At 36.6% G+C, this 26,191-nt stretch overlaps 2 protein-coding genes across 2 annotated transcripts; both read right to left on the bottom strand.

Annotated features, from left to right (window-relative positions):
• Positions 1–495: 495 nt before the first annotated feature.
• On the bottom strand, positions 496–5,123 carry LOC140139982 (ficolin-2-like). The gene is made up of 3 exons (XM_072161787.1): positions 4,982–5,123; positions 4,195–4,456; positions 496–3,335 (listed from the first exon to the last, which is right to left on the bottom strand). The coding sequence occupies exons 1-3, from the start codon at positions 5,006–5,008 to the stop codon at positions 3,067–3,069; spliced, it is 558 nt and encodes a 185-aa protein (XP_072017888.1). The 5' UTR covers positions 5,009–5,123; the 3' UTR covers positions 496–3,066.
• A 2,312-nt stretch (positions 5,124–7,435) lies between these two features.
• Positions 7,436–25,035, bottom strand: LOC140139029 (hyalin-like). The gene is made up of 5 exons (XM_072160810.1): positions 24,929–25,035; positions 22,864–22,944; positions 10,808–11,041; positions 10,364–10,594; positions 7,436–7,722 (listed from the first exon to the last, which is right to left on the bottom strand). The coding sequence occupies exons 2-5, from the start codon at positions 22,931–22,933 to the stop codon at positions 7,436–7,438; spliced, it is 822 nt and encodes a 273-aa protein (XP_072016911.1). The 5' UTR covers positions 22,934–22,944; positions 24,929–25,035.
• Positions 25,036–26,191: the final 1,156 nt, after the last annotated feature.

The following is a 26,191-nucleotide window of genomic DNA, read 5'->3' on the forward strand; positions in this document are numbered from 1 at the left end:
TATATCTCATCGTTTTGATCAACTCCTTGTAATGTTGCATCCTTTATGAAAAACCATTTCTCAAATGTCAAATGTATAATAAAATTAAACAGGAAACAATACCCCATTCCGTTGAAATGTTTTCTTTTCAACATGTTATACAACTTCTCAATATTAAAAATAAGAAAACTAAAAAAAATCCAAAATGTACCCTATTTGTTGATCTGTTGATATTTCAACTGGCATCACCCAAAAGGCTTAACAAAGAATCAATCCTCAGAAGGTTATAACGTTCAGATGGCGGTACCTATAGAGGGGGTAGCAGGGATATGACACACCGTGTCCGATGTTTTCTGAATATTTCTATCGTTTCTAGGTACTTGTCATAGATTTTCATTGTGTCGGTGTGTTGTCATGTGTATAATACTGGTATATAAATGCAGAAGGGGCTTATTACTGAAGTTACTCGTATTTCGTCAAGGTACATCGGTAAAAAAAAGACGAAGATATTCCAAATTGTGTTCCCAAATATTTTATTCACGTAACTTATAGCATACAGATGTTTAATACACTTAAGCTTCTGCCAATTGGTGCATTGTTTTTCACTCACGCCGCAAATATGTTACTAATTATATCTACTCATAATATCGACCTGTCAGTTTCCTTTTGTTTGTCAACATTTGTCTACATTCCATAATTTGTTTTAAATATTTTTAAATTCCTTTTTCTATGCGTTTATCTTGTAAATAGTATACATTGTAACACTTTTATACACTTCTACATTAACTTTATACATATACATAGAGGCATTATGCATTTGCTTTCTGTATAATTTGAAAGTAAACATGTATAATGGTTAGAATCTAAATACTGAACTTTTTTTTTTAGATTTCAATCTAATACAGACACCCTATAAAACACTTGAATTGATATTGCCGGTAAAGCATGACTAAAGTTTATTAATAGTCTAATAGTCTAATACCCAGTTATTGTTCCCATGTACCCAGATGATGTATTTGTCTAACCTATTTCTTCGTAATCCTCAAAGTCCCTAGTACACAAAGTTTGTTGTTCCCAAAACAAAAAATTGTCCCGTGGGTGAGAGAAAGGTCATTAAAGTTTACACGGGGACAAATTTCAAACTAGACACATGAAATTGTGTCGAAAATATTTATAATGTAATCCTCTCATAAGGATTCAGAAAATGTATAGTTTTACCTATCTATATAGGATGTACCGTTCTTGAGCTATTACCAAAAAGGTCAAAGGTCAAGCGTTGAACTCAAAATTTTAAACTTCTAAATCTTAAATACTGGAATTCTGGACAGGCTTATCGTAGATAATTATAGTCCCCTCAACAGCTAGTTTGGTTTTGCGTCATTCACATTGTATGAAAAGAGCGAACCGCAATAACTGCTGAAGAGACTTCCGATCAACAACGTTACTTTAAAGCTTTGAAAATTCCTTCTGAAATTAGAAGCTGCCCGCGTGGCGCAGTTGGTTAGAGCGACGTATTGTCAACCCAGAGGTCCCCGGTTCAAATCCCGGTAGTGATAGGTTTTTTTTCTGCTCCATTTTTTAAACCCAAAATTATTTACATTCATTTGAAATGTACATATTGCAAGGGGAAATATATTTGCTTTCTTTTTTTTTCTGAATTTTTTTCTGAATCGGTACGAAAAAGAGTTTTTAAAAATGTAAATTTTCCGTTCAATACGGGCATTTCCAGCATTGTCTTCGGGGCATTTCAGTTTTGCTTTGTTATTGAGCTCTATTGCCATTTGCCATAATTTATATACAAAAATCACCATGAACGATATACAGACGAACACGAAAAGACTGGTTGTGGGGAAATGTCACCGTATTATTGAAATGTGTACCAAGTACAGTGGAGCTTGGTTAATGTCAGTGCAACCACGCACGCGTGGCACATGACGAACGCCGGGGAATTACGGCACATGTTATTGCTTGCCTTCCCAGAATGCAATTCACGCATACCAAGTATTGGGTTGCAAATTTTGCTATTTATTCACATTTACGTAGAAAATGCTCTCGGTTTTTTTTCACAAAGCTGCATAAAGGGGACAATATTTGATATTATATGTAATTTTAAAGACAATCCATATCCAAAACCAATAGGGTTACCCCCTTTAAAATAGTCAAATGACGATATATAGGCGCCGACTGAAATGGCAATTACACAGCCGTGACATAGATATGAATTGGTGCCATTATCTCATTAATATGTATGAGGTGTAATAAAACAAATAGTACATGGTACTTGCTACAGGCATACAACCCCTCACCCTTCGGGTTCGTGGTGACAGGTCTGTAGCCAGTATCCGGGAAAAATAATTTCCCTCCTTTTTCTTCTTGAGACCATGTAGTATTTGTATTCATGAGATTTGTATATATGGTGTCAAACTTTGTATAGGAATTTGATATGTACGTATACAAATATAAAAAATAAGGAAATAACTGGAAATATGGATTTATTAAGGGAGTCTTCATTATTACTCTGGTGGGGGATGGAAAATATAGGGGGTCAATAAAAATGGGTCCTAAAAAGAGTGACAAACAAATGAGGGTAAAAGTCAGAGGCATTTGTTTTTTGCGAGCGGAGCGGTCATGAATTTTAAGTATTCAATCGTGTAATATCGTGCTTCAAATCAAACAAAATTGAGCACTTTACAATCTGGGTGCAACACTAGTATGGGTGCAATAAGTAATAACTCCAAACGGTCATTTTTAGTTAATGAGTTAATAACATATATTTTGGTTTCATTTTAGGACATGCAGATGGAGGGGGGATAAAACAATTTAGACCATAAAAGAGGGATAAAAAATCCACCCTTTTGAGGGGGTTCAAAAAACTTGATGTTTTCCAACCCTTCACCAAAGAATTTAAAAACACTTTTTTCAAGCGAAAGGACCATTCAGTGTATATCACGTTGAAAAGTTTTGAGCTAGCTCATCCACTAATCCCTCAAAAATCAATTTAAAACACGTATTGTTAAATAAATACTCGACCCATTATCCTTAAATGTACATTTATCCCGGTTGTTGTCATCAAGTCAAAATTGTGTTTTAAGGCATTGCGGGGCGTAATTTCATCTCCGTTGCAGCTAATGAATATTTAGAACCCTTCCATGATCTATAGTCCATACCCTCCTTACTACCGGAATCATAACGACCTCCGTTATAAAGATAGCGTCCATTCAAGTTGGCTTCATGACAGGCCTTGTACCACCAACCACCTTTGCATGTTCGGCCACAATGTCCTCTAATCCACACATCATTATCTGCATCACGTGTTGAAAATGCCTGGGTATTCTGAAATTTGAATGAATCGCCCGCTGGGAAATGCAAGAGTAAGTATTATTGTGACGCAATGATGTGACTAATTGGCATTGCAAATGTAGGCTTCATTTGTTTACTCATTTTGGTTACTTAATGTGCTATCATCGTGATCATCGTTATTTCTGCTTGATACAGGAATACTGACCAGTGAATAAAATAAGCCTCCACAAGTCGACAGCCAGGTCTGGTTGGTAACTCTGAAAATTTACCAGCCCGAACCCGGCGCGACCAAGAGGTTACCAGCTAAAATGTTCTGTTATATGATATGATATGATATAATTGTATTAAGCTATACAACATCGCAGCCAAACGGCCAAATTGCATTATACAAGACATAACAAATATTACGAAAGAAACAAAATATTCATTTAAACCAGACAATATGAAACAAGACAACGTGGCATGGAAGACAGCAGAGAGATGCAAAAGGGCACAAAACGGAGTCACCAACAAACAAGTTAATACTCTTTATTCAGCAGATTAATGTAGTAGGAATGGGTTTTTTATATCTTATATTTGTTGCTTGTCTCAGAAGAAATCTGGAATTAGTAAATATTGGCCATCAAACTCTACTTACTACCTGCATTTGTTGTTCCTTGTTTGCTTCAGTTTGTCTGCATAATATTGGCAAAGTGATTTTCAACACTTGTTCCCGCTCTCTTCTTTTTTACAATTTTGTTCCTTTTAAATGAACTTTATATAACTTGACATTTTAATGTTATTGAATTGTTTTCACCAAAGCCAAAACCCGAAATATAACCCCTTTAAAACTATTTTTAAACTTTTGTATTTGCTGGGTCAACGACAGTCAACGCCTATGTAGTCCACACACACAGAAGATTCACATGTCCTTACCTACTCCGCCAATATATTCTCCAAGCGTCAATCTGTAATCACTCGCCTCGTCACTGATGACAAATGACTCATACAAGTCATATTTCCACTCAAAGCCGTCATTTAAGTCTAACCTCAACTCGTAGGTCTTGCCATTGTTAACTAAGGCATAGATGTTATCATTACCAAGCCAATGTTCTATAGCAAGGTCACCAAATCCAGCCCTATAATCTGCCCAGTTACGGAAAAAATCTTCTGAACCATTAACACGTCTCTGAAACACCTGAGACAAAATTACCGTAAATTCTGATTTTTGAAGTGAAAAGTGTGATTGTCAAGGGTGTGAATCAAGTGTCATCGGTGTAATATCTGCCTTATGTTAAAATGTTTTATACCTATGTTTGGTAACTATGCTGCGCTCTCAGCCCACTTTGTGATTGAAAAAACGTACCGCATTTTTTGTGGAAGAGGTTATCCAATTATCGAAAAACGTTTTGGTGGTTTCTCTCGTTTGCTCGTTCTTCCGACTTCGAAGCCAGACTAATTGCATGCAAAAAATGGGTGTGACCAGATGACTGAATATAGTATTAACGACACATACCGCCACCGCGCAAAAATTGGTTGAGTACATATATGCCCTTATGCGGTATATGCGTATAAAAGTCGTGTGTACGAACGAACAGTCGTAGATGCGCAATGTGTATGTATAGATTCTCAATACATATGAGACGTAGTATTCATCAATAATCAATACATTAAAATATGTGAATTTATTAATATGTACAAAGAAGGAACATTTAAGACTCACAGTCCAGCCTCCCCCGTCTGTGTTCATGTCACACCATACTTGCACATGTGTTGGTATAGAGGTGCCGCTAACAATAGGATAAATCCAATAAATACCACTCGTGCTTTTTTCATATGTGGTTAAGATTTCATGACAATCTTGAGGTGCTGGAAAAGAAAATGTCCCATAGCAACTTATTAACGTCTTAAGCAATGTGTAAAATATCGCCCGCACGTTCGAGACATGCTATTTTGTACATCGAACGTTCTAAATTCTTCAGCAGCCCTTCCGACGGAAGCCCTGAAATGTTGTCACAGTATAACTAGTAATATAATAGCGTACCAAATACATGCGAATGTGCTATGTACGATTTGATATTCAGACGATAACTCTTTGAATACCGGGAGAGAAAATGATGAATATCTCCCGTAATTTATTTAGTCTAAAGAAGCCAGATTTTGTTCCTTGCACTTGAATATACGTGTTCAACGGATATGATAGTCGATAGCTTGCTTCTTGTGAAAGAACCATTGCGTCTTGAACTCAAAAACTGACACAAATATTTCTGATTTTTATGTGCCGAACTGTAGGTTAGCTGCACTCACTCGTGCAAGCAGTCTAAAAGCATATCACCATGGTGTATACATGCTCACTCACACACAGAGAGGTCAATTACCAGGCTATTGTCAGTAGTCGGATGTCCCTCGGCTCATTATGCGTCTCAAAGGTCGGAACAAAATGTGGCAGTGGATTCAACCTACCATGGCGATTTTTGCCATGAAGATATCGGGGTGATGACACTGTGCGGGATAAAATTGACCAAATTGGTGATGTGCATCTTCCGTTTGGCCTCTTTTAGGTCACAATTTTGGCCTACTTCAGCATTATATTTTTTGCGCCCTTCCCGCGCATAGGTCCAGATAAAAGTCATTTTGGTAGTGGATCAGATAGACGATGCAATCTTCCCACCTCGAATATGTTTTCTGGTTAAGAATAGCAGCCATATTGGGGAGCAGCTCTCATGTTCACTGGAAAACTGGAATTGATGGAGACTCCTTAATGGCTTTAGGGAGTTTATTCCATTCCCTCGGGCCAGAGACAGAGAAGGTATTTAAACCAGCTGCTCTACGTGCCCTAGGCTGACTAAGCAGAGTCTTATCGGAAGAAGATCTCAAGCCTTCTCTTCCGGGAGCATAGGTTGTAAGAAGCTCACAAAGAAAATTAGGGGAACGGTCCTAAGACCACTTGAAAACATAAAGCAGAAAAATTCGGCCCTGGATTGGAAGCCAGTGCAATTGAATGAGAAGGTTGGAGGTACCAATTGAGTGAGGAACAGAGAATATCAAACACACAGCACGATTTTGCAGATTCTGCAGTCTATTTATTTCACCTTGAGTGATACCATAGATACACAACTAAACCCAGTGACTCCGATGGTGCTGGTTTCTATGACGACTAAATTATACTGGCCATATCCGTTTTGCATTCAAACGCATACAAGGAAAATATAAATAATTTACACCTTTTACTGGTAATTTATATTCACTACAACAGACGTACCCAAAACGTTAATATCGAATTGGCACTCCTTCTCATTCCCGCTGCGATCTACTGCTAGACAATTAATCGACGTCTCCCCAATAGCAAAGTCTGATCCCGATGCATAATTGCACGTAATGGTGGGAACTTTACCATAATTATCTCGAGCAATGGGGTTTAACCACTCAATCTTAGCAGTGGGCTGTCCAGTATCTGTGTTTCTGACCGTCGAGTTTGGGCAAAAATCAAATTCGGGTGATTCATTGTCTGCAAAAGAAAAGAAAATACAATTCAAAGCGTAATGTTATTTTTTTGTGCATATGTACATGTGCATAATACATTCTGAAGTTATATTCTTTACCAAATTAAAATCAGCTCAGATGCTGCTGGATTCAATAACGACTAAATTATTCTGATCATTACCCTTTTAAATAGTGCCTATGCCTTCAAACATAAAAAACCTTCTACCGGTAATTCAAATTCACTACAACAGACGTACCCAAAACGTTTATATCGAATTGAGACTCCTTCTCATTCCCACTGCTATCAACTGCTACACAATCAACGTTCGTCTCCCCAATAGCAAAGTCTGATCCCGACGTATAATTACAGGTAATGGTAGGATCTTCACCAGAATTATCACGGGCCATTGGATTTAACCACTCTGTCATGGCAGTGGGCTCTCCAGGATCTGTGTTTCTTAATGTCGAGTTTGGACAAAAATCAAATTCGGGTGATTCATTGTCTGCAACAACATAAAATTAATGCTACTTTTCTGTGCATAATAATTTTTAATAATACTGTTCTTTAGCACAATTAAACTCAGAAGCTCCGTTGGTGCTGGGTTCAACGACAACGTAATTGTTCTCCGCATAACCCCTCAAATTTCACCTCATGTATTCAAACACAATTCAAAGAAATATAGACATTTAAACCTTATATCGGTAATTCATATTCATCACAAACAGACATACCTAAAACGTTAATATCGAATGGACAATCCTTCTCATTCCCACTGCTATCAATTGCTACGCATTCAACCGTCGTTTCCCCAATAGCAAAGTTTGATCCCGACGGGTAATTACACGTTATGGTAGGATCTTCACCAGAATTATCACTAGCCATGGGGTTTAACCACTCAATCATGGCAGTGGGCTGTCCGGGATCAGTGTTTCTTACTGTCAGGTTTGATGGACAAAAATCAAATTCGGGTGATTCATTGTCTGCAAAAAGAGAACATTAAAGGTTAATGCTATTTTTCTTACATAATATGTTTTAAAGTCATGTGTGTCCTTTGCCACTGTTAAGCTTAGAAGACAACATGGCGCTGGATGCATGACTGCATTGTCCTGACCAGTGTTTGGCCCCTTTTGGGATTGCTATATCAAGAAAAAAAAAAACTCAAATGTTGACCTAAAGGAATATTTTTGTTTGGTTTTAATACACACCCATATACCCCATCCACAACACTATATCACAAATAAACTCATATCCAAGGTTATCTACTAGAATAAAAACATTTTATTATATTAAAAATATAGTTATACTCGACCTTATCGCGCTTTTTATTTTTAGTACTATTTTGAAAATCTAGTTACTGGTATTATATTCATAGATGTTTGCATATTTGTGCATATCATGTGTATGCTTTGTTATGCCCACCCTCCCCCCTTTCGAAACAAGAAATAGAATTCACCAACACTGAATCTTTGGCCAATTGCGTAAATCGAGAAATAGAGAGAATGCGACTTCCAAATGCAGTGATTGGACGTACCATGATGCAGTCATGTCTACAGTAAAATTCACTACGACCTTTGCAGGACTTAAACCCCATTAAAAGCTATTATACTTAGTTAACATTCATTGAAAACAGCCCAACTGATTAAATCAGATCTTCTCTGGTGGTTAAATACACACAACACATGTGTCTGTTTTACCTGCGGTATCGCAATGAGCTGGTATTATAGTTTCAGTTGGGTAACCGATTATAACGCATACGCAAGGTAACAATTATAGTATGTGGCCTTTGTTCACGAAATGAGACAATAGTCTGCTCATTGTTAACCAGCATTCTTGAAAATGAGCAACATAATGATTGTTGACTTAACACGGTTTGGAAATAATTTCTTCATATTTTTTGGTGTTATCTGTCGTTTACATATCCTTCCTTAAACACAAAAGTGCGAATACTTCCAAACACCCTAATTAGCTAAAAATTTAGGACATGTTACAAAACTATATTTTCTAGAATTTCAGAGAATACTTTAAATATTGGCTGGTTATTTTTCACACAGTGACGTTAACTAGGCAATGTCCTATTACTTATAACGTACACTAAAACACCAAAGTGCGAATATTTCCAAACACCTAAATTAGCTAAAAATTTATGACATGTTACAAAACAATATTTTCTAGAATTTCAGAGAATACTTATATTGGCCGGTTATTTTTCACACAGTGACGTTAACTAGGAAATATAAAGGACTTCTAACATACACTATTTGTAGAGGTCACGCGTCAATGGAAAGAGCATTGTGTATTGTGTATAGGAAAACGGACAGTAACTGCAGTATGCGTCGATCTATTCAAAAGCACTCTCCAGTTCGAGGTCACGTATTTTGCCAGTTTCAAAGATTTTGCACGTGCGAAATCAACTTAGATAAATCGTTGAAAATGCACAGAATGTGTTCATTTCCAAATCTGTTTAAGACAGTTAAGTATAATGAACATAAAATGGAAAGTCTAACTATTATTATGATCTTTTTTGTTTGTAAAAAATTATTATAGTAGAGCTATAAAGATGTATTAAAAATTGCTGAATAAACGTTTGATAATAGTGGACACCCTCTACTCACACCAAGGACGACTTCGGTCTCTTTCTCCACCAGCATGTTGCAAACAACGTGAAAATGCATATAAGAACCCCAAATCGTATAATGGTATTGGTAATTACTCTGTTATATAGTAAAACATAAACGGAGGTCCACGATTTGGGCACCGTGTTAGGTGTACATTAAACGTCCTCGTTTAGATAGGTATATGGTAAATGTCCTGGTTAAAAAGGTCCTCGTTTGCATGTCTTTGCAAATAGGTGTGTGAGTGTCGGTTTAGGGGTCCCATTTGGTGCATTAAAAACACTAGGCGATTACCTGTATTTCGCGGTTCTCGGTTGTCATGGTTTATTGAATTTTGCAGATCTCAAACTCAGGGTGTGTCCGTTGGCTGGGATCACTGTCCTCACAGCTGAGCTCAATTGCAGGTTTTTGCAATACGACCTGACTTTCGTCCTCAGTTTGAAATTTGACCTGACCTTTGACCTCGGATGACCTAATGAATGCAAACCTTGTCTTCCTTGGCCATAGTTACATCCACCCACCAAGGTTGAGCTCCATAGTAGCAATTGGAAATATTTACCCTTTTTGACTTATGACCTCCTAACCGTAGGTCTGACAAAAAGGTCGCCGTGGAAACTTTTGTTTGTTTGTCCAAGGTTAACACACCCACCAAGTTTGAGCTCCATAGGAGCGATTTAAGAGTTTTACCTTTTTTGACCTATGACCTCTTATCCGTAGGTCTGACGAAAAGGTCACTGTGGAAACTGTTGTTTGTTAGTCTAAGGTCAACACAATGGCATGGCTACATTTGCTATGTAATGTGTTTGAAATTCGACTTCAATTGGACTTTACTCCGTCATTGACCTTTGACCTTAAAAATATAAACTTGTTCTTCCTCATACCAAGCTGCACCCACCAAGTTTGGGGAACGTGCGACCCCTAGTCTCTGAGAAAAGAGGCGGAAAGATGGACAAACAAACAAATAAACAAGCAGGTTCTGGTGAATTATAGTATGATTATTTAGACTTGCCTTTAACGTTGACTTCAAATTCGCACATCACGCTGTTCTCACTCCTGTCTCGTGCTACACAAGTGACCGTTGTATTACCAATAGCAAAGTAGGATCCCGATTCCGGATCGCACACTACGTTAACCTCCCCTAAGTTATCAGTAGCATCAGGAGTCTGGTACACAACCATAGCAATTGCTTTGCCTTGGTCTGTTTCAATTTGTCGGTCTATAGGACATGTAATTTCTGGAGCTTTAAAAAAGTAAAAAGTACATACAATTACAATGACTACATTTCCCAGTGGTATCCTATCGGTAGGTTATCACATTTATGATGACCCGAAAATATGCCAGCGAATCACGACAGGTAGAAGACAATAAGGTTATAAGATATTGATATCACCATGTGCCAGTTTCTAACAGTTAATGTATAAACATTGTGGCTACGGTATAATATTAAACTTACCAGTGCAATCCCATCCATAATGCTCCCTAATCTGGTTGACATCATCACTAATCATTGGACTGTGAACGTAAACCGGATTAAACGTCCGTGTAGGTCTGTATGAATTTGCGCCTCCTAACTTAATATTGGTACATCGGCACGGATCTTTGTGTGACAGAACCCATCTCCAATGTTTACCGTCCCTCTCTTGACCAACTTCACATACGTATTGGGCTCGGACATGTATCATGGTTTCTAGAAATGAAGAGGAAAGACAAAAAGGATTAGAACACTACTACGAAAGTGTCAAGAGGTTGAAGTGAACGTGTAAATCGTTATAAGCACTTTAGCAGTAAACTAACGTCCACATGGAGAACCATCTTATATAAGAACAACAAGGACATTTCCTCATGAACTACGAAATTAAAAGTATGTATAGTAATATACGCGAAAAGTCTTTTTTAATAGTTCATCTTTCTTTCTTTCTTTCTTTCTTTCGTTCCTTCTTTTTCTTTCTTTCTTTCTTTCTTTCTTTCTTTCTCTCTTTCTTTTTTCTTTTTTCTTTCTTTCTTTCTTTCTTTCTTTCTTTCTTTTTTTCTTTCTTCCTTTCTTTCTTTCTTTCTTTCTTTCTTTCTTTCTTTCTTTCTTTCTTTCTTTCTTTCTTTCTTTCTTTCTTTCTTTCTTTCTTTCTTCTTCTTTCTTTCATTCATTCATTTTTCTTTCTTTCTTTCTTTCTTTCTTTCTTTCTTTCTTTCTTTCTTTCTTTCTTTCTTTCTTTCTTTCTTTCTTTTTTTTCTTTCTTTCTTTCTTTCTTTCTTTCTTTCTTTCTTTCTTTCTTTCTTTCTTTCTTTCTTTCTTTCTTTCTTTCTTTCTTTCTTTCCACCAAAATTCACCCCGATCATGGGACAAAATAGTGTAAAATATAAAATGTCACAATAAAGTCCTTTTCATCGCTATCATGGGCAAAAATAGTGCAAAATACACTTTTGCGCGCTACACGCGCATCGTCCCAATAAAGCCTCTCTAAATACAAAACCGGTATAATGTATTGTATGATGCAACTGCAATTTTTTTGTCTCTGCCCCGAAATTTAATTTTGCCCTTCTGACTAAGAAAGCTGCCTACGGCCCTGAATCGAACCCGCAACCGTAGATCAGTAGTCCGTACCACCGTAATAGTATTAAATAAACGCTAAAATATAATGGGTTATGATTTAAATTCATGTTCAGATTGTTGAACTATGAGTACAATTATATTAGTGCTTTCATATGCCTTTAAATTGTATCATTTTGCAGTTGTTGATATAGGAAAGGGTTCATACAAATTAAAGTTAAATTAAGATAATGGATTTGTTTTTAGAATATCATTGACTATTTAGAACATAGTGTCTTGAAAATACGTACGGTTGTATTTCAAGAGTTCTAAGCATAGTTGCTTTGGTAACGCAAGCTTAGAAGCAGTGTCATATTAATTGATCATGTAGGTTTGCGGTTCAAATGCATGAATAAAACATGAACTATGATAATGGTACTGTATGATTCATTAGTCCTAAAAGCGTTTCGACTTTTGTATCGCTTTGAATGATGAATTGCCATCAGCCTATTATCTTTTATAATTCAGTGGAAAAGAACCCTAACAACGAGCTCAGTAAATACTCGTACAATACATTTTTCATGTAAGTGCACTTGCAAACTAAATTTAATCTTAATTCAAATAAAAGCAAAATATAAATATATCCACAAATGGATTCAATCGTTTTTTTTCGTTTTGTTTAAGACGATACAGTGCAACTTTATATTACAAATGGAAACAGCGCAAAATGAATGCCATTTTTTCAAAGAACTTTATATTGCATACAATAATAATTATAATAATGAAAAATGATAATAATACTAATAATAATAATAATAATAATAATAATAATAATGATAATAATAATAATAATAATAATAATAATAATAATAATAATAATAATAATAATAATAATTATAATAATAATAATATAATAATAATTATAATAATAATAATAATAATTATAATAAAATAATAATAACAACAATAATAATTTTAATAATAAAAATTCAACTGGAAGAAGTTGCAGGATCCTGATACAAAGGAGGAATTTTAGCGGGAGCTGTCAAACAGATTCCAGGTCTTGAGCATGGATGATGCCACGCCCATCTCTGATATATATGAGATGTATGAGACCTAAGAAACAGCGGTTCGTGAAGTTGCTGAGAAAGTTATTGGAAAGCAAGAGCCATGTGGACTATCAAGTTGAGTATCAGATTCAAACATCAGGCTTAAACTTGAAAGGGATGAGGCCAAAAAGCGGTACTCCATTTCAAAGTCTCGTCAAGCTAGAGAGAGATGGAGGAACTTTAACACCAGCCTTAACAACTCTTATAAAGCTGACGAGCTTGCTACCCTCAATAAGCAGATGGAAAACCTGAAGCTGGCCGACGAGATGGGGAATTACACCCCACCTGGAAAATCATACACTCGCTTTCTGGGAAGAGTTCAAAGAAAGGGGTGAAAGTCAAGAAGAGGGATGGCACAGCCCCAACCAGAGACCATGAACTGCTCGAGGAATGGAAGAAATATTTTAGCTCACTCCTTAACAACGACAGTGGCACAGCAGTTTCAGAACATCCTGCACCTGCTGTTGAAGATCTTCCTATCATCACTGAGCCCCCAACTCGTGAAGAAGTAGTCGAAGCAATAGCAGCCATGAAGACCAACAAGGCAGCAGCATTGGACTGTGCTATAACTGCTGAAGCACTTCAGGGAGGGTGAGATAGCATGATAGATATGATTATCGAATTCTGCATGGAAGTATTCAAAACGCTGACACCGCCACGTCAATGGGTCACAAATGTCGTCATTCCTCTTCCAAAGAAAGGCGACCTATCTCTCATGACAAACTAAAGTGGTATTTCGCTTATATGCATTGCCGAAAAAGTGTACAACATGATCCTTTTGAACAGGATCCGACCTCACATCGATCCTTTACTGAGAACCAATCAAGCTGGCTTTAGATCAGGTCGCAGCTGTGCTCAGCAAATACACATTTTGAGGAGGATTATGGAAGGCTTCAAGGAGTACCAACTTCTCTTGACAGTCACTTTTGTGGACTTCAAAAAAGCATCAACTTTTGGAATTGACACTGGAATTGTTACCTACCCACGTCGGTCAAGCAGGTATCCTGCTAGGATGCTGAATGACCTGGATTTTACACAAGCTCAAAAGCAATTTAATAATAATCTTAAATTTGCGATTGACATTCATGAATAAAATATAACGTATGACAATCAAATACATAAGTATATTCGTAATGCTTCATTACTCCTAAAATTCTCGACTGTTTTATTGCTTCGAAAGATGCATTACACTAATTATTCGTATTTGCAGTTGAAATACCAACCTTGATTATTTTGGCTCTTGTAAATTCCATTGTCGTTTGACATGTAAGCCTTCAAATTTTGAAATATTTTATACATAAAATATTTTCTCTTTAAATATATTATCTACAATAAAAGAAAACAATATTGTAGCAGGATAACGGTGAATTTTAAAACACATGGAAGCAAAATGAATGAAATGACTAAATATTTTCAAGTCTGCATTGCAAAAGAAGACATTTTGTTTCGACATTTTTCAAAGAACTTTATCGAGAGTCGGTTTCAAAAGGACAGAAGCACTAAAATACATTCTAATATTCTAATTATATGAGGTTAACCCTTTTTTTTTTTACTATGGGAAGCGATAAGTACCAACCCCTAAGGGTTTTCATCAGACTTAATATAATCGTAGAATGGTAGAATGAAAATGGTAGCTAACCTCCTACTCGTGGTTTACGCATAACTTTTAACTAATTAGTCAAGCCCACTCTATGTTTCTACAGTAAAATGCACGTTTTTTGTTTGGCTCTTGTGAAACATTATTGTAAAGGATATGTACTCTGAAATTGATAAGTAGGTTAAAATAGTATATCTTTTCATATTGAGCAGAACATCCGGTGAGAACCATATTGCCTTTAAGGAGGCATATCACCTCAAAAATAATGGCAGCAAAAACATGTTATTTAATGTTCCTACATTATTGAGCTTTATTAAAGTATCAAAAATCAAAAAACAGAATTGAAATCGGTCAATGCATTGTGATGTAGTGTCAATTTAAAGATGCTCGTAGATGGAATGAAATCCTGCCACAAATGGCTGTAATGACAAAATTGGCACGTTTCGAGATTTTGAAGGTTTATTTGGACGTTTGTTTGAAAAAGCAGCGTTAATTTAAATATCACATGTTAAATGCCTATCTTTACTGACTTCGTAACAGAAAACAAAATTAAAAAATCTATCATTGAATAATCATAATAAATTAACCAAATATACTATTTGAGCAATTTCGGCCAATCTGCAGACAAATTAAATCTCAAAAAATGTTTAGCTAATTAATATGCAAAATTGATGCCAATAGAAAACCGTACATGATATAAAGGTGCGTTGTTTTGCACACACATGTATACAAAGTTATTTCAATTGATAACAAAAAAATACACAAAAAGTAATTAATTACGCAAATTAGGTAATTACAGCTAATTATGTATTTATGATATTATTATGCAAATTAGGCATGAGAAATTTTGGTTTTTTTTTCAATATTTAATGAACGTCTGTTCATTCATCATAAATTGTTTAAGTATGATCCTGTTATGAGGTTGAATAAATGAACTGCAGTTAATTATTTAAAATCAATACAAAAAAATAAAAAAGTTTGACATTTTGACGGTGTCTGGAATATAATTTTCATTTTTACTGTAAACATGGTATGTGTCACCATTACTCAAAGCCAAGTCCGAAAAGTAAAAATAAAAAATCAGTTGCAATGAGACTTTAAATTAACATTTTGTCATCTGGATTAACATGGGAGGACAATCGGTAAAATGAATAGCTATTCTACTGTACCGCGTATACAAAAATAGTATGGCTTTGGACACACACAATGGCTTAGAGCTATTGTGGTTTGGAAAATTACTCCCTAAAATATCATGATTAATGTTTTGCTTCAACTAATTTTAGGGAAGTGCTTCATTTGTTATCGACGGAAATAATGTACATGCTAAGAAAGATTAGATAGTATTTCAGCTAAATGGTGGTAGGTCCCTTTACTTCAATAGGCCTATATTTACATATTTATGAGCGATCTTCAAAAATCCATAAAAACAGGCAGTAGCACTTTAACAAAACAATTTTTAATTTTTGAGGACCCGATGAAAAAAATTTAAACAATTTGGATTAATGAATCATATGAGGAAATGCATTTATCGACATGGGTGTTTTCTCAAATTTGCCAAATTTGAAGCGCGCCCTTTTCAATTCACTGTTATGCTTGCATGCACAGTGTAGCAGAATTATTGTGCAGCCACTGTGACATACCTACTTAAGGCTTTAACGTACATTTGTACACATAATTTTTCACGTTAAGGGATCAGCCTATAGGAATAACGACCAAACAAAGAAATTCTTGTTTATGCCGTAATATTGTAGTCTTTCAACCCTTTCACAACTTCAGCTGTGTAACTTACAAAAATTCCCGCTAAAAAGTGGTTCTTTTAATTTTAGAAAATACATTAATAATCGCATTGGACTTTTCGTACTGATCGTACTATAAGTGACCACCAGCCTATGTTCTAATCACACTATAGACTGGGATTACACGTGACGTCATTGCCAGGCAATTGGTCTCTATTGTTCCTTGTCCGGAAATATGCCGCAGGCAGGGACCGTACTTTTAAAACGCCCGCCAGATCACAATAAGGCCATTGAACTGCGTAGTAACCATACGTACTCACTGAAGTATAACGGTAGCACGTTCCCTTACCGACTCATTATTAATGTGTGGAAACGGGTCAGGGACGGCATTCTGATCATTCTAATCCTTTCTTTTGAGGTCAATAGATAAAAGAAAGGCCTTGAACACAGGTGCCGAGTTGTAGATAATATTTAATCATCAAAGCTGATGGCATAAGAAATTTCGAGGAGGCAGCGCTTATTATTTCTTGTAAACACAATCTAATGTGGTACTCACTACATGTAGAAGGCCGGGCGGGTCTGCAAATTAGTGCATGAAGCTAGTAAAGATATAGCTTCATGTTCAGTTTAATCAATTAAAATACTATGGCTGGATATCAAAAAAATCGCGAGGCATTATTTCTTGTTATGGACGACAAGTATTAATTTGTATATTATTATGACAAAATCCAGTCCCTTCTCAATTGAATAGGCTCCGAGATTAGACTTTCCTTTCCAAAATAAATTATATGGCCTAGAGGACATGATATAGGCCTAATCTAAACCCATATTCGGTATCCAGAAACCTTCACAGTCCGAGCGGCGCTTGCACTCGCATCGCATTAAACTAGACAAAGTTCGCTAAACTGAGGCCTGCTTCAATTGCCAACCTTTATCGAGGGGCGAGTTTGAAATTTCATAGTCATCTAATTCCTATACCATTTTTCACCCCGATGTGGCAGTGATGTCAACGCGTTGTGAACAGCAGTTTCGCTCGCGCATCTATGCGGTGTCTTTAAGCGCGTGCGTGTGTACACCAGCGCCATCGAACTCCAGCGAGTGATGCTGCGTCTAATAAAATTCGTATAGACCTTTTTCCCTCTTTCCAACCATGCACTATTCCAGGGGGGTATGAGTGTCGCAAAATACATCATCTCCCCGGGGGAGTACAGAGTTATGTTCATTGCATTCTGGAAAACGGACATTTCGGCTGGTGCCTTCATAAAAAAAAAAGGAATCCCCGATCATCACGATAATGGCGCGCGATCACGAACACCCGGCAAGCGGCAGAGCGTTTCAACCAATGACAAGCCTTGATTGTGTCCGTTTGTCTGCAATGCGCGTGCGCCACGCCGCTCATTGCAACCGGCAGAGTAGTATGAAACCAGATTTATACTGACGTGACGTCACTGTCACATCAGGGTGAAATGGTATATAACAACTCAAACCAGCCAATTTGTCATAACTTTGAATAGCCATTAGAACAACCGTGAATATAGTGTCAGAAAGTCTTACACATCTTAGTATAACCACGGAATAGGCCTGGAAGCGGCACTAGACATTAGCATGAAGCCGCATTCATATGTAAATAGCGTATTGTTATTTAAATTTGCGCCCAGACGTATTGACAGGGGGGTGACACTCACCTCATTTGCATGGCAAAATTACCCGTCTCCTCTGCAGCCAATTTGTTTTCGCTCCATCGAAATCAAGCTGGTCACGGAGGAGACTACCTTCCTTTGTGTTTGTTCATTTGTGTATGGAGAGCCCTTCTTGGAGTCCGTTTGGACTTAGGCTACGCTCTCAGCTAGAGTCCGACGCTGTATTGTACTAGAAACACCTTCTCTGTGAATTCGCTAGAGCAAGGAAAATAAAAACTGGTTTCATTACTATCTGTTTTTGAGCTTTTTTGCATGTCTGCGACCATGGTGTTACCACAACTGTCTTTGCGTCATTAACATGTGCTGGAGTCTAGCACAGGTCAACCAAAGAGGATAATAATGTTGAGGGCGCCCACGAAATCTTACACCGTCTTACACAATGTTCCAAGGCAAAGTTCAGTTTAATATTTACTCATCGTACAAATACAGACGTTTTATTATGTTATGATGTTGTCTGGATGGGTGGACAGTTGTCACACTGTGGAAAAACAACAACCGGGAATCCGCATTCATTTACAAATAGCATTAAATTAGTATCACATAGTGGCCTCCGTGCAGTGGAAAACCTTAATTCTTTCATCAAAAAGAAATGAAAATGACCAAAAAACCGGATCCACCTGTACGCCTCAAAATGGGCACAGAAATTTGTCTCAAATATGAATGAATTTTAAGAAACATACGGGATATGATGAACCAATGACCTGACGCCATGATAGCAGGATCTATTATTTGTTTTATATACAACGCATATACCGTGTTGTCATAATACCAATATTTGGCATAATATATAACGACTAATATTTAGTATTGTAAATATGCAGTTCATATGCACAAACGAACACTGATCTTTATGATATTCAGGTTGTTGTACATCTCATATAACATGTCATATAGGAGGTCATATGTGTTGACCTTCTCCTATTGTATTTGTTCATCTGTGTATGGAGAGGATTAGCGCCATTAAACGCCATTAAAACTCCATCAGTATTAGGGCGTGGTTCAGTGAACTCACCAGATTGCTATTCCAAGTACTTTGATAAATACAGATAATATGTATTGATGGGTCGAGGCGATTGCATTGAAAACCTAATACATTATTCATAACAGTTATGTAATCAATCGATAGTGCGGACACTTTTCATTTGCAAACCACCAAAATTCGTGATCTTTTAGCGTTGGAAAAGAAACCACGTGAATAGAGTGCCCTCTCAAGAATATCAACTCTCTGGTATTGAGGCCGACAGTCATGTTATCCAGACAGAGAATGTCTTGATGCGCCAGGCATGTCAAATTGCTGAGTGAATGTGTATAAATCCCCTTTCTGTATAGGTAATAAGCTAGTACATTTCGTGTTCCAGTTTGTTATAACAAAAAATAAGTATTATATTAAATATATTAAGTGTATAAACTTTGAAATTGACGTGAATTTGAAGTGCAGAGCTCCAAATCTAGCTAAATCGTGTAGTGTGAAATTATGCTGTGTGACCCCTCTGCGTGGTAGAATTATATTCATAAAACATTGAATTTAACATATAATATGGGCAGCCAACCACGATTTATCAGCATTTAAAAGATATATTAATTAACAAAGATAAATAATCAACAGTACAAATGACAATTTAACTAGTAAACAAGTCTGAAATCTTAAAATGTTGCCACGTGATTTCCCGAACACATGATATGTCTACATGTGACCATTATTCAGATTTACCGAAGTATTTGGAGTATGGTGCACGGCTTGCAGGCAACTGTGTATTTCTTTACCTCCGTATAAAATCAATAATTCATGCTGGGAGCCAAGTAACATTCTGTCTGCTTAGTGCATATTGGTATTTTATTTTACTTGAGAGCATATAGAAATACATAAAGACGAATAAGGCGCCATGATGGAAAGCTATGGAAGGTCAGGTCGGGTATCAAAGGTTATTTTAACTTCAAATACTACTTGTGTTTCACACCTTGCCTCTGTCACGTATTTCCTTCATGTTATTGACCTCAAGTCCTAATTTTGACTTTGCTATTGCAAAATGTCATTTCATATCAAATTAGTAGACTTTCTTTGAAACAAACATATCACTGGTGCCTGATAGGAATAACCGTCCGCCATTTCATTAAACTGGATCGTTTTCGCCTGGTTTGCGCCCAGATGTATTGAGGGCGCGCTATACTCTCATTGAACAGGCAAAGTTCGCAAAACTAACAACGTTGTTATTTGCCAATAGCAATTAACATGATCCAAGGGTCGAACATGAATTATTCATAACGGATCGATAACTGGCCTCACTTTCTAGCTAGTAAACCAGCGGAATTTTTCATAGGTTTTGCGTTGCTAATAGAACAACCGTGAATTTAGTGTCACCCCCTTGGTATAACCTTGTCGTTTGTGTGATACTGAATGCAGCGCCATATTTGGAATATATTCGTACACGGTGTGGGCAAATAGTTGGTCAAATGTAGGCTAAGTAGGCCTAAATCATGAAAATCGCTTAATCTGAATAATACCAACCAGTAACGGACACTGAGACAGCACTACGTTTGAAGTTTGAGGTAAGTAAAGCTTTTCCTTGTTATAAAAAACAAGGAAAAGGCAGTCATTTTTATCACAACGCGATATTTAAAAAAAGTACATTTTAGAGGGCCTACGCTGGTTCTTTTGATTCTAGTGTAAAATCTGTTCATCACATGCAGTCCGATTTGGTATCAATGGTTTCATCAAAGTCTTGAGAACTCTTTTGGATGGTATGTTGGTTAACAAAAACGATACTGTTAAAAATAGCGGTAATTATGCAAGCGACGTATCTATTGTGTACAATGCATTGAAAATTGCCGGCTAAAGTGGGCATAAATTAAAATCGCGAAGAGTAATAGCAACAATAACTATCTACATTCCAAGCGGAAACGCTTTTCAAAACATACCACCTTTTTCGGGCAATCGCTGAAACCGAAATATGAAATTCCAGCTCATCTGTAAAAAAAGGGCGTGAGCAGAAATGACCATGAACTTGGGTCACCGAAACAAGTGTTTATATTGGTGTCAGGCCTATCATAGTGATACAACAATTAGCCCCCAATAATGGCTTTCATTTGAACCGTTATTTGTTAAACTGCGATTTTTACTTTTTGAGAAATCAATGAATGTATCAAAAAACTTTTCGAAAGTCGATTTAAAATGCCCTAGTTAAAATGTTACGAGGGTGCATCATGGGGGGGGCTTCGAACCATACCCAATTCTAAGGGTAATTTTAGCGAAAATAGGGACCCATATCTAAAGATTTTCAGGAAATAAGGACCTATATCTTAGGATTTGAGCTTGAAAATAGTAAAAGCAACATGTTTTCCCGCTTGTTTTTCACAAATGGCACAGAAAATCTCAAACCTAGACCCATGTCGTGGAAACCCTACCCATAGGAGCGGCACGTCCCCGTATGCCTTTACTATGTGAGTAGTCAACAACAAAGTCAGTCAGGTCTATTTATGGATTGAAAAAAATCTCCAGATATGGCAATTGCATTGCATTGCATCATTATGAGAAGCACTGTTACTACAAAGGTAAATGTAAAACAATGCCATTTCCCAGTTTTATATTTTGACGCAAATTAATGGGTAGTGATTTGTGTTTCTTACGTAACTATACTTATACGTCAAATTAAACTATAGGGCACAATGAAATAAAGAGATAACGTGGATGGATTTGCATTGTGATTCCTACTATACATTAATTTGCATTTTTCCCAAAAATTATAGCGCATTGGTGAGAAGTAAGATATGTATATTATAGGGGCAAGGACTACAACTACTGCACTGAAAATTCATCACATTTCGTGTACCTATCCTTAAAACTTTCAATTCAAAGGTTGACAGCTAGCATTTCTATGGTGTTGACACCATAGACAAGTTAACAACAGGTGGCGGGGGGGGCGGTCATATGAACATCCCTTGACCTCGGGTACATTTCTCCCAAAGTGAAAACAGTATTATATCATTATATATAATTTTCACAGCAAGCGTATGTTTACTGCAAGTTTTAACCTTATCTAGAAACCCTAGACTCTGGTTATCACGTTTTTATCTGTTGCTATAAATGACTTCTTTGCACTAACAGCGTTGGTTAGTTGCATATATTCACACGAGGAAACTTTATGAAGTGAAAATAAGTAAAAATAAAATAGGATACAAATATCATGGTCAGTGCATGGTCCATAAAATGCCCACAGGCAGTCTATCTGGCCTGGCACTATTTAACTCCTTGCATAAAGCAGGTATATGTTCAAGAATTCATCATGAGTTTAATAAACATGAACCAAGATTAAATTATTACTATAAAGAATAAAGGTTTAGAAAATATGTAGAGAAAGAATAACTCACCTTCTGTTAAGAAATTAGGGTAAAATCTTTCAAACTCTTCAAGGATACGTCGACCAAATGAACTCAATTTATTGATGAAATATTGGTTTTCCCTCATTTTTGACTGTAACTCCACAACTGTTGTCTGCGTTGAAATAAAATTGCCAGTGCAGTAGTTGCAGTTCTTGCCCCTATAATAATTATACATATCTTACTTGTCACCAATGCGCTATAATTTAATGCAAAATTATGCACACAATTGGACAGGGGTGTAGTACCCACTTAAGTGATTGTACGCACAATAACTACAGCTCAATATTCTTGGAATACATTGCAAACCTGTATTATGTGTGCATTGTGCGATTTGAGTTCAGGTCTGTAATAGTTGACCAGGGCCAGTAAATTTCTAACCCATGGGCCTGACTTATTTCCAGCACTATGTGTGAATATGTGTATTCTGTGAAAGATTTTGTGAATGTGGGCGTGTGGGTCTACTTACCTGGTAGAACACAAAGAAGCTGTAGCATCAGTACTATGTTGTACTGGTTCAACACATGGGAAACCCACATTATTTTAGGGGCTGAAATATAAAATGTCAGTAATTTATGTTAGTAAATACAAAATGTCAGTAATTTATGTCAGTAAATACAAAATGTCAGTAATTTATGTTAGTAATTTGACATTGAAATGGAAACAAATATCGATTACAATTGAAGGCCTGAGCGCAAGAAGACCGTTAGTCCACTTGGCCCCTCAACATGTATACACTAAAGTAACGTATAGTTTCATAAGGTTTTATAATGTTTTAATACAAGTTCCAGGGTGAAAACATCATGTAAGGTTGTGAAAGATTTGTTTTGGCCCCTGAACATGTATAAAACATTACCAAGCTATACGAAACTATACGCAACTTTAGTGTATACATGTTGAGGAGCCAAGTGGACTTACGTTCTTCATGCGCTCAGGTCATCAATTAAGATAACAACCATCATAAAAACAATAATAATTCAGAATAAGGTAGTTAACAACAAGAACAAAATACATCAAGAAACACAGTAATGATCTTGTAGCATAAACAAGACGAGCAGCAGCAGTACAAGAATACAATATATCACACTAACAGATACAGACATGTAAAGCAGCAACAATTGAATACATGAATACAAAACCCGCCCAAGTCCATGGGAAGTGATTTTGAGAAAAAACCATGTGTATCATTTTAATTCCTTCAGTTAGATTTACCAGGTCAATTTGGTAAGTTTTACGTGCAAATGTGTGGGTTAAACTGTATTAGGTATGACAATTAGTATTTCAGGGATTTCGTGGGGTTCATTTTAAATGCTGGACTTGGGTGGTTTTTTTAATCATATACAAAGACAACAATGTTGGAATGAGATTAACACTGGTAAGATAATACAAAATAAAGCACACAGGTATGTACAATGTTGATAAGCATTCTGTCATGTAATATAAACCCCACACTTTCCTTGATTAAACCCTTTTTTTCAAAAGTCACTCTCCAGCAATGAATGTGTTACAAGTGGACTTTTATACATACTGGATTTCAATCAATGTGTTACAAGACTCAAATTATGGACTTGGGTAGTTCTTTCATACATGCTATTTTTCACATGCTCAATAGACACAGAGGATGAATTTGAGTTGTTCTTTCATACATATGACTGGTCTATGTATATAGGCCTTTCATGTGACGTATCATCCCGTAAATATGGCGGACTACTCAAATGCATTCAACAAAAGCATGATTGCAATCTACCGTGACAGTTCGTCTCACACACATAACCCTGCACTACGATCAAATAGGTTGATGACAACATTTGATTGAATGAACTGCTCTCCGCCATAACTACGGTGAAGGACACCGGTTCAAATCCTTTGTTTGGAGCCAATCGATAAATTGATGCAGGGCCTCTATAGCAACAATTTCCCATGCATAACTCAATTTGGCCAGTATGTACTTGGGTGGGTTTTGTATTCATATATTCAATTATAAGGACAGAAAACAGACAGCAAATACATAAAAGAATTGTGGTTACTCCTGTTGCTGTTTCTTGTTGTTGAGGTTCGAAAACAGCAAGAAACATATGGCCGTGTGTCATGAAGTGGTGTTCCTTTGCGTTTCGTAAATTTCAAGGATCGCGCATCATTTTGCATTGAAACACTCATAATTTACAAACTATAGAGCCTATCATTATAGTAAACGTATACATTTTCTGAAAGGAGAATGTCCAGTCTTTCCAAATATGGCATTCAAATGTCTGTAGGGGCAAGTCTCAAAAGTATCTGCAAATTTTTGTATGCGTGAAACTTATGTCAACAAGTAGCACCGCCTCAAAAATATAAAAAAATCAAACACAAACATGCAATTCAAGTTGGATAAAAATTTTCCAAAATATTCAAATTAATTTCAATGCTCGTGTCTCTACAACGTTTTTATTGTTTGAAACCCATCCACAAGGAAAAATGTATAATTCTATAAAAAAACCTCTTTCTGCGGATACTAACGTGAATACAATCAACATTACAGCTAACAACATACTTACAAGTTCTTCAAGCTATTCCTTGTTAATTAGTTGAAATCATCCTTCCAAATTTCAGATATAAAAGAGGTTCTCAGTTGTGAAGCATTGCCAAGCATAGTTAAAATGACGTTTTTTGCCGAGATGTGTCGTTGCTACCAAAGCTACGCATGCGTAAAGCACCAGACCAGAAACAGCATCAGAACAAATTAATGTTATTAGCTGCTATTTAATCGTTATAAAGCAGCATGACCTTAATACGGCTGTTACAAAGGGTGAGAAATACCACGATCATTCTCGTCAAAGAGGGCGAAAGGAGAGCGAATTTGTGTAAAAATACTGTAAATATATTCAAAAGGCGTTGAGATTATCTTGAATTGTTGGTCTGTTATGAATAATGTTGCCAACGATTCTATGATGGTGAATTTTTCAAACTTGTTGAAAGATTCCCTCGCAAGGTAATCAAATCGGGGTTTTGCACTAGCTCCTCGTCTTTGAACTATATTTACAAACTATCGCTTAAAGATGTATGCCTATTATGTCTGACTCTATCAAATTTCGTCACGCTCGTGTAGGATTTTTTAATAAAAATTTGACCCCCATGTGACCTTGATTGGCCCCTCCCCGGAATGCCCGGAAGTTTCAGGAGGTGAGCCCAAGCTAAATTTATTCAGAATCAATCAAAGATCCCAAAATGACTCTCAAACTTTTGTTCTATGATTTAGTCACTACTCTACAGGCTGGTCCTCTACTATTAATAAAGATAATTACTCCATCGGGGGGGGGGAGGGGGTGACACTCCTCAAAAACATGGGTCAATATTGTGGGTCAGTTTTATATCATGAAATGTCAACAGGAGTATAATCTCCCGGATGGTGTCAAATGAATGAAAACAACATACAATAAAGATTAATTTTCCCACCGGGGTGATACACCTAATAAGAATATTGTCAATATCCCTATTGCGGGACCTTTTCATACATCCCGAACTTGTTCAGCTATGGTGCGATAACCGCTCAAATGTTCACCAATCGAGTCCCTACAAATCACCTTTGATGAAAGGAGAATATTTACATATAACAAAGATGGATGATTATGCAAAAGTCCATTTTCAACCTTGGTCAAATCTGGTTATTGGCAAAACAGATGAACTTACGCTCTGACTTTATCAAAATGGCTTCAAATTGTACTTTTGGCAAAATAATATCGTTTTTTTTCATTCCATACAAAACAATACCAAACGGGTCAAAATCAATAGTTGCAGATCAGTCCCATTTCAGAGGTCGT

This window comes from Amphiura filiformis, chromosome 18, assembly GCF_039555335.1.
Source record: "Amphiura filiformis chromosome 18, Afil_fr2py, whole genome shotgun sequence".
NCBI classification, from domain to species: Eukaryota; Metazoa; Echinodermata; class Ophiuroidea; order Amphilepidida; family Amphiuridae; genus Amphiura; species Amphiura filiformis.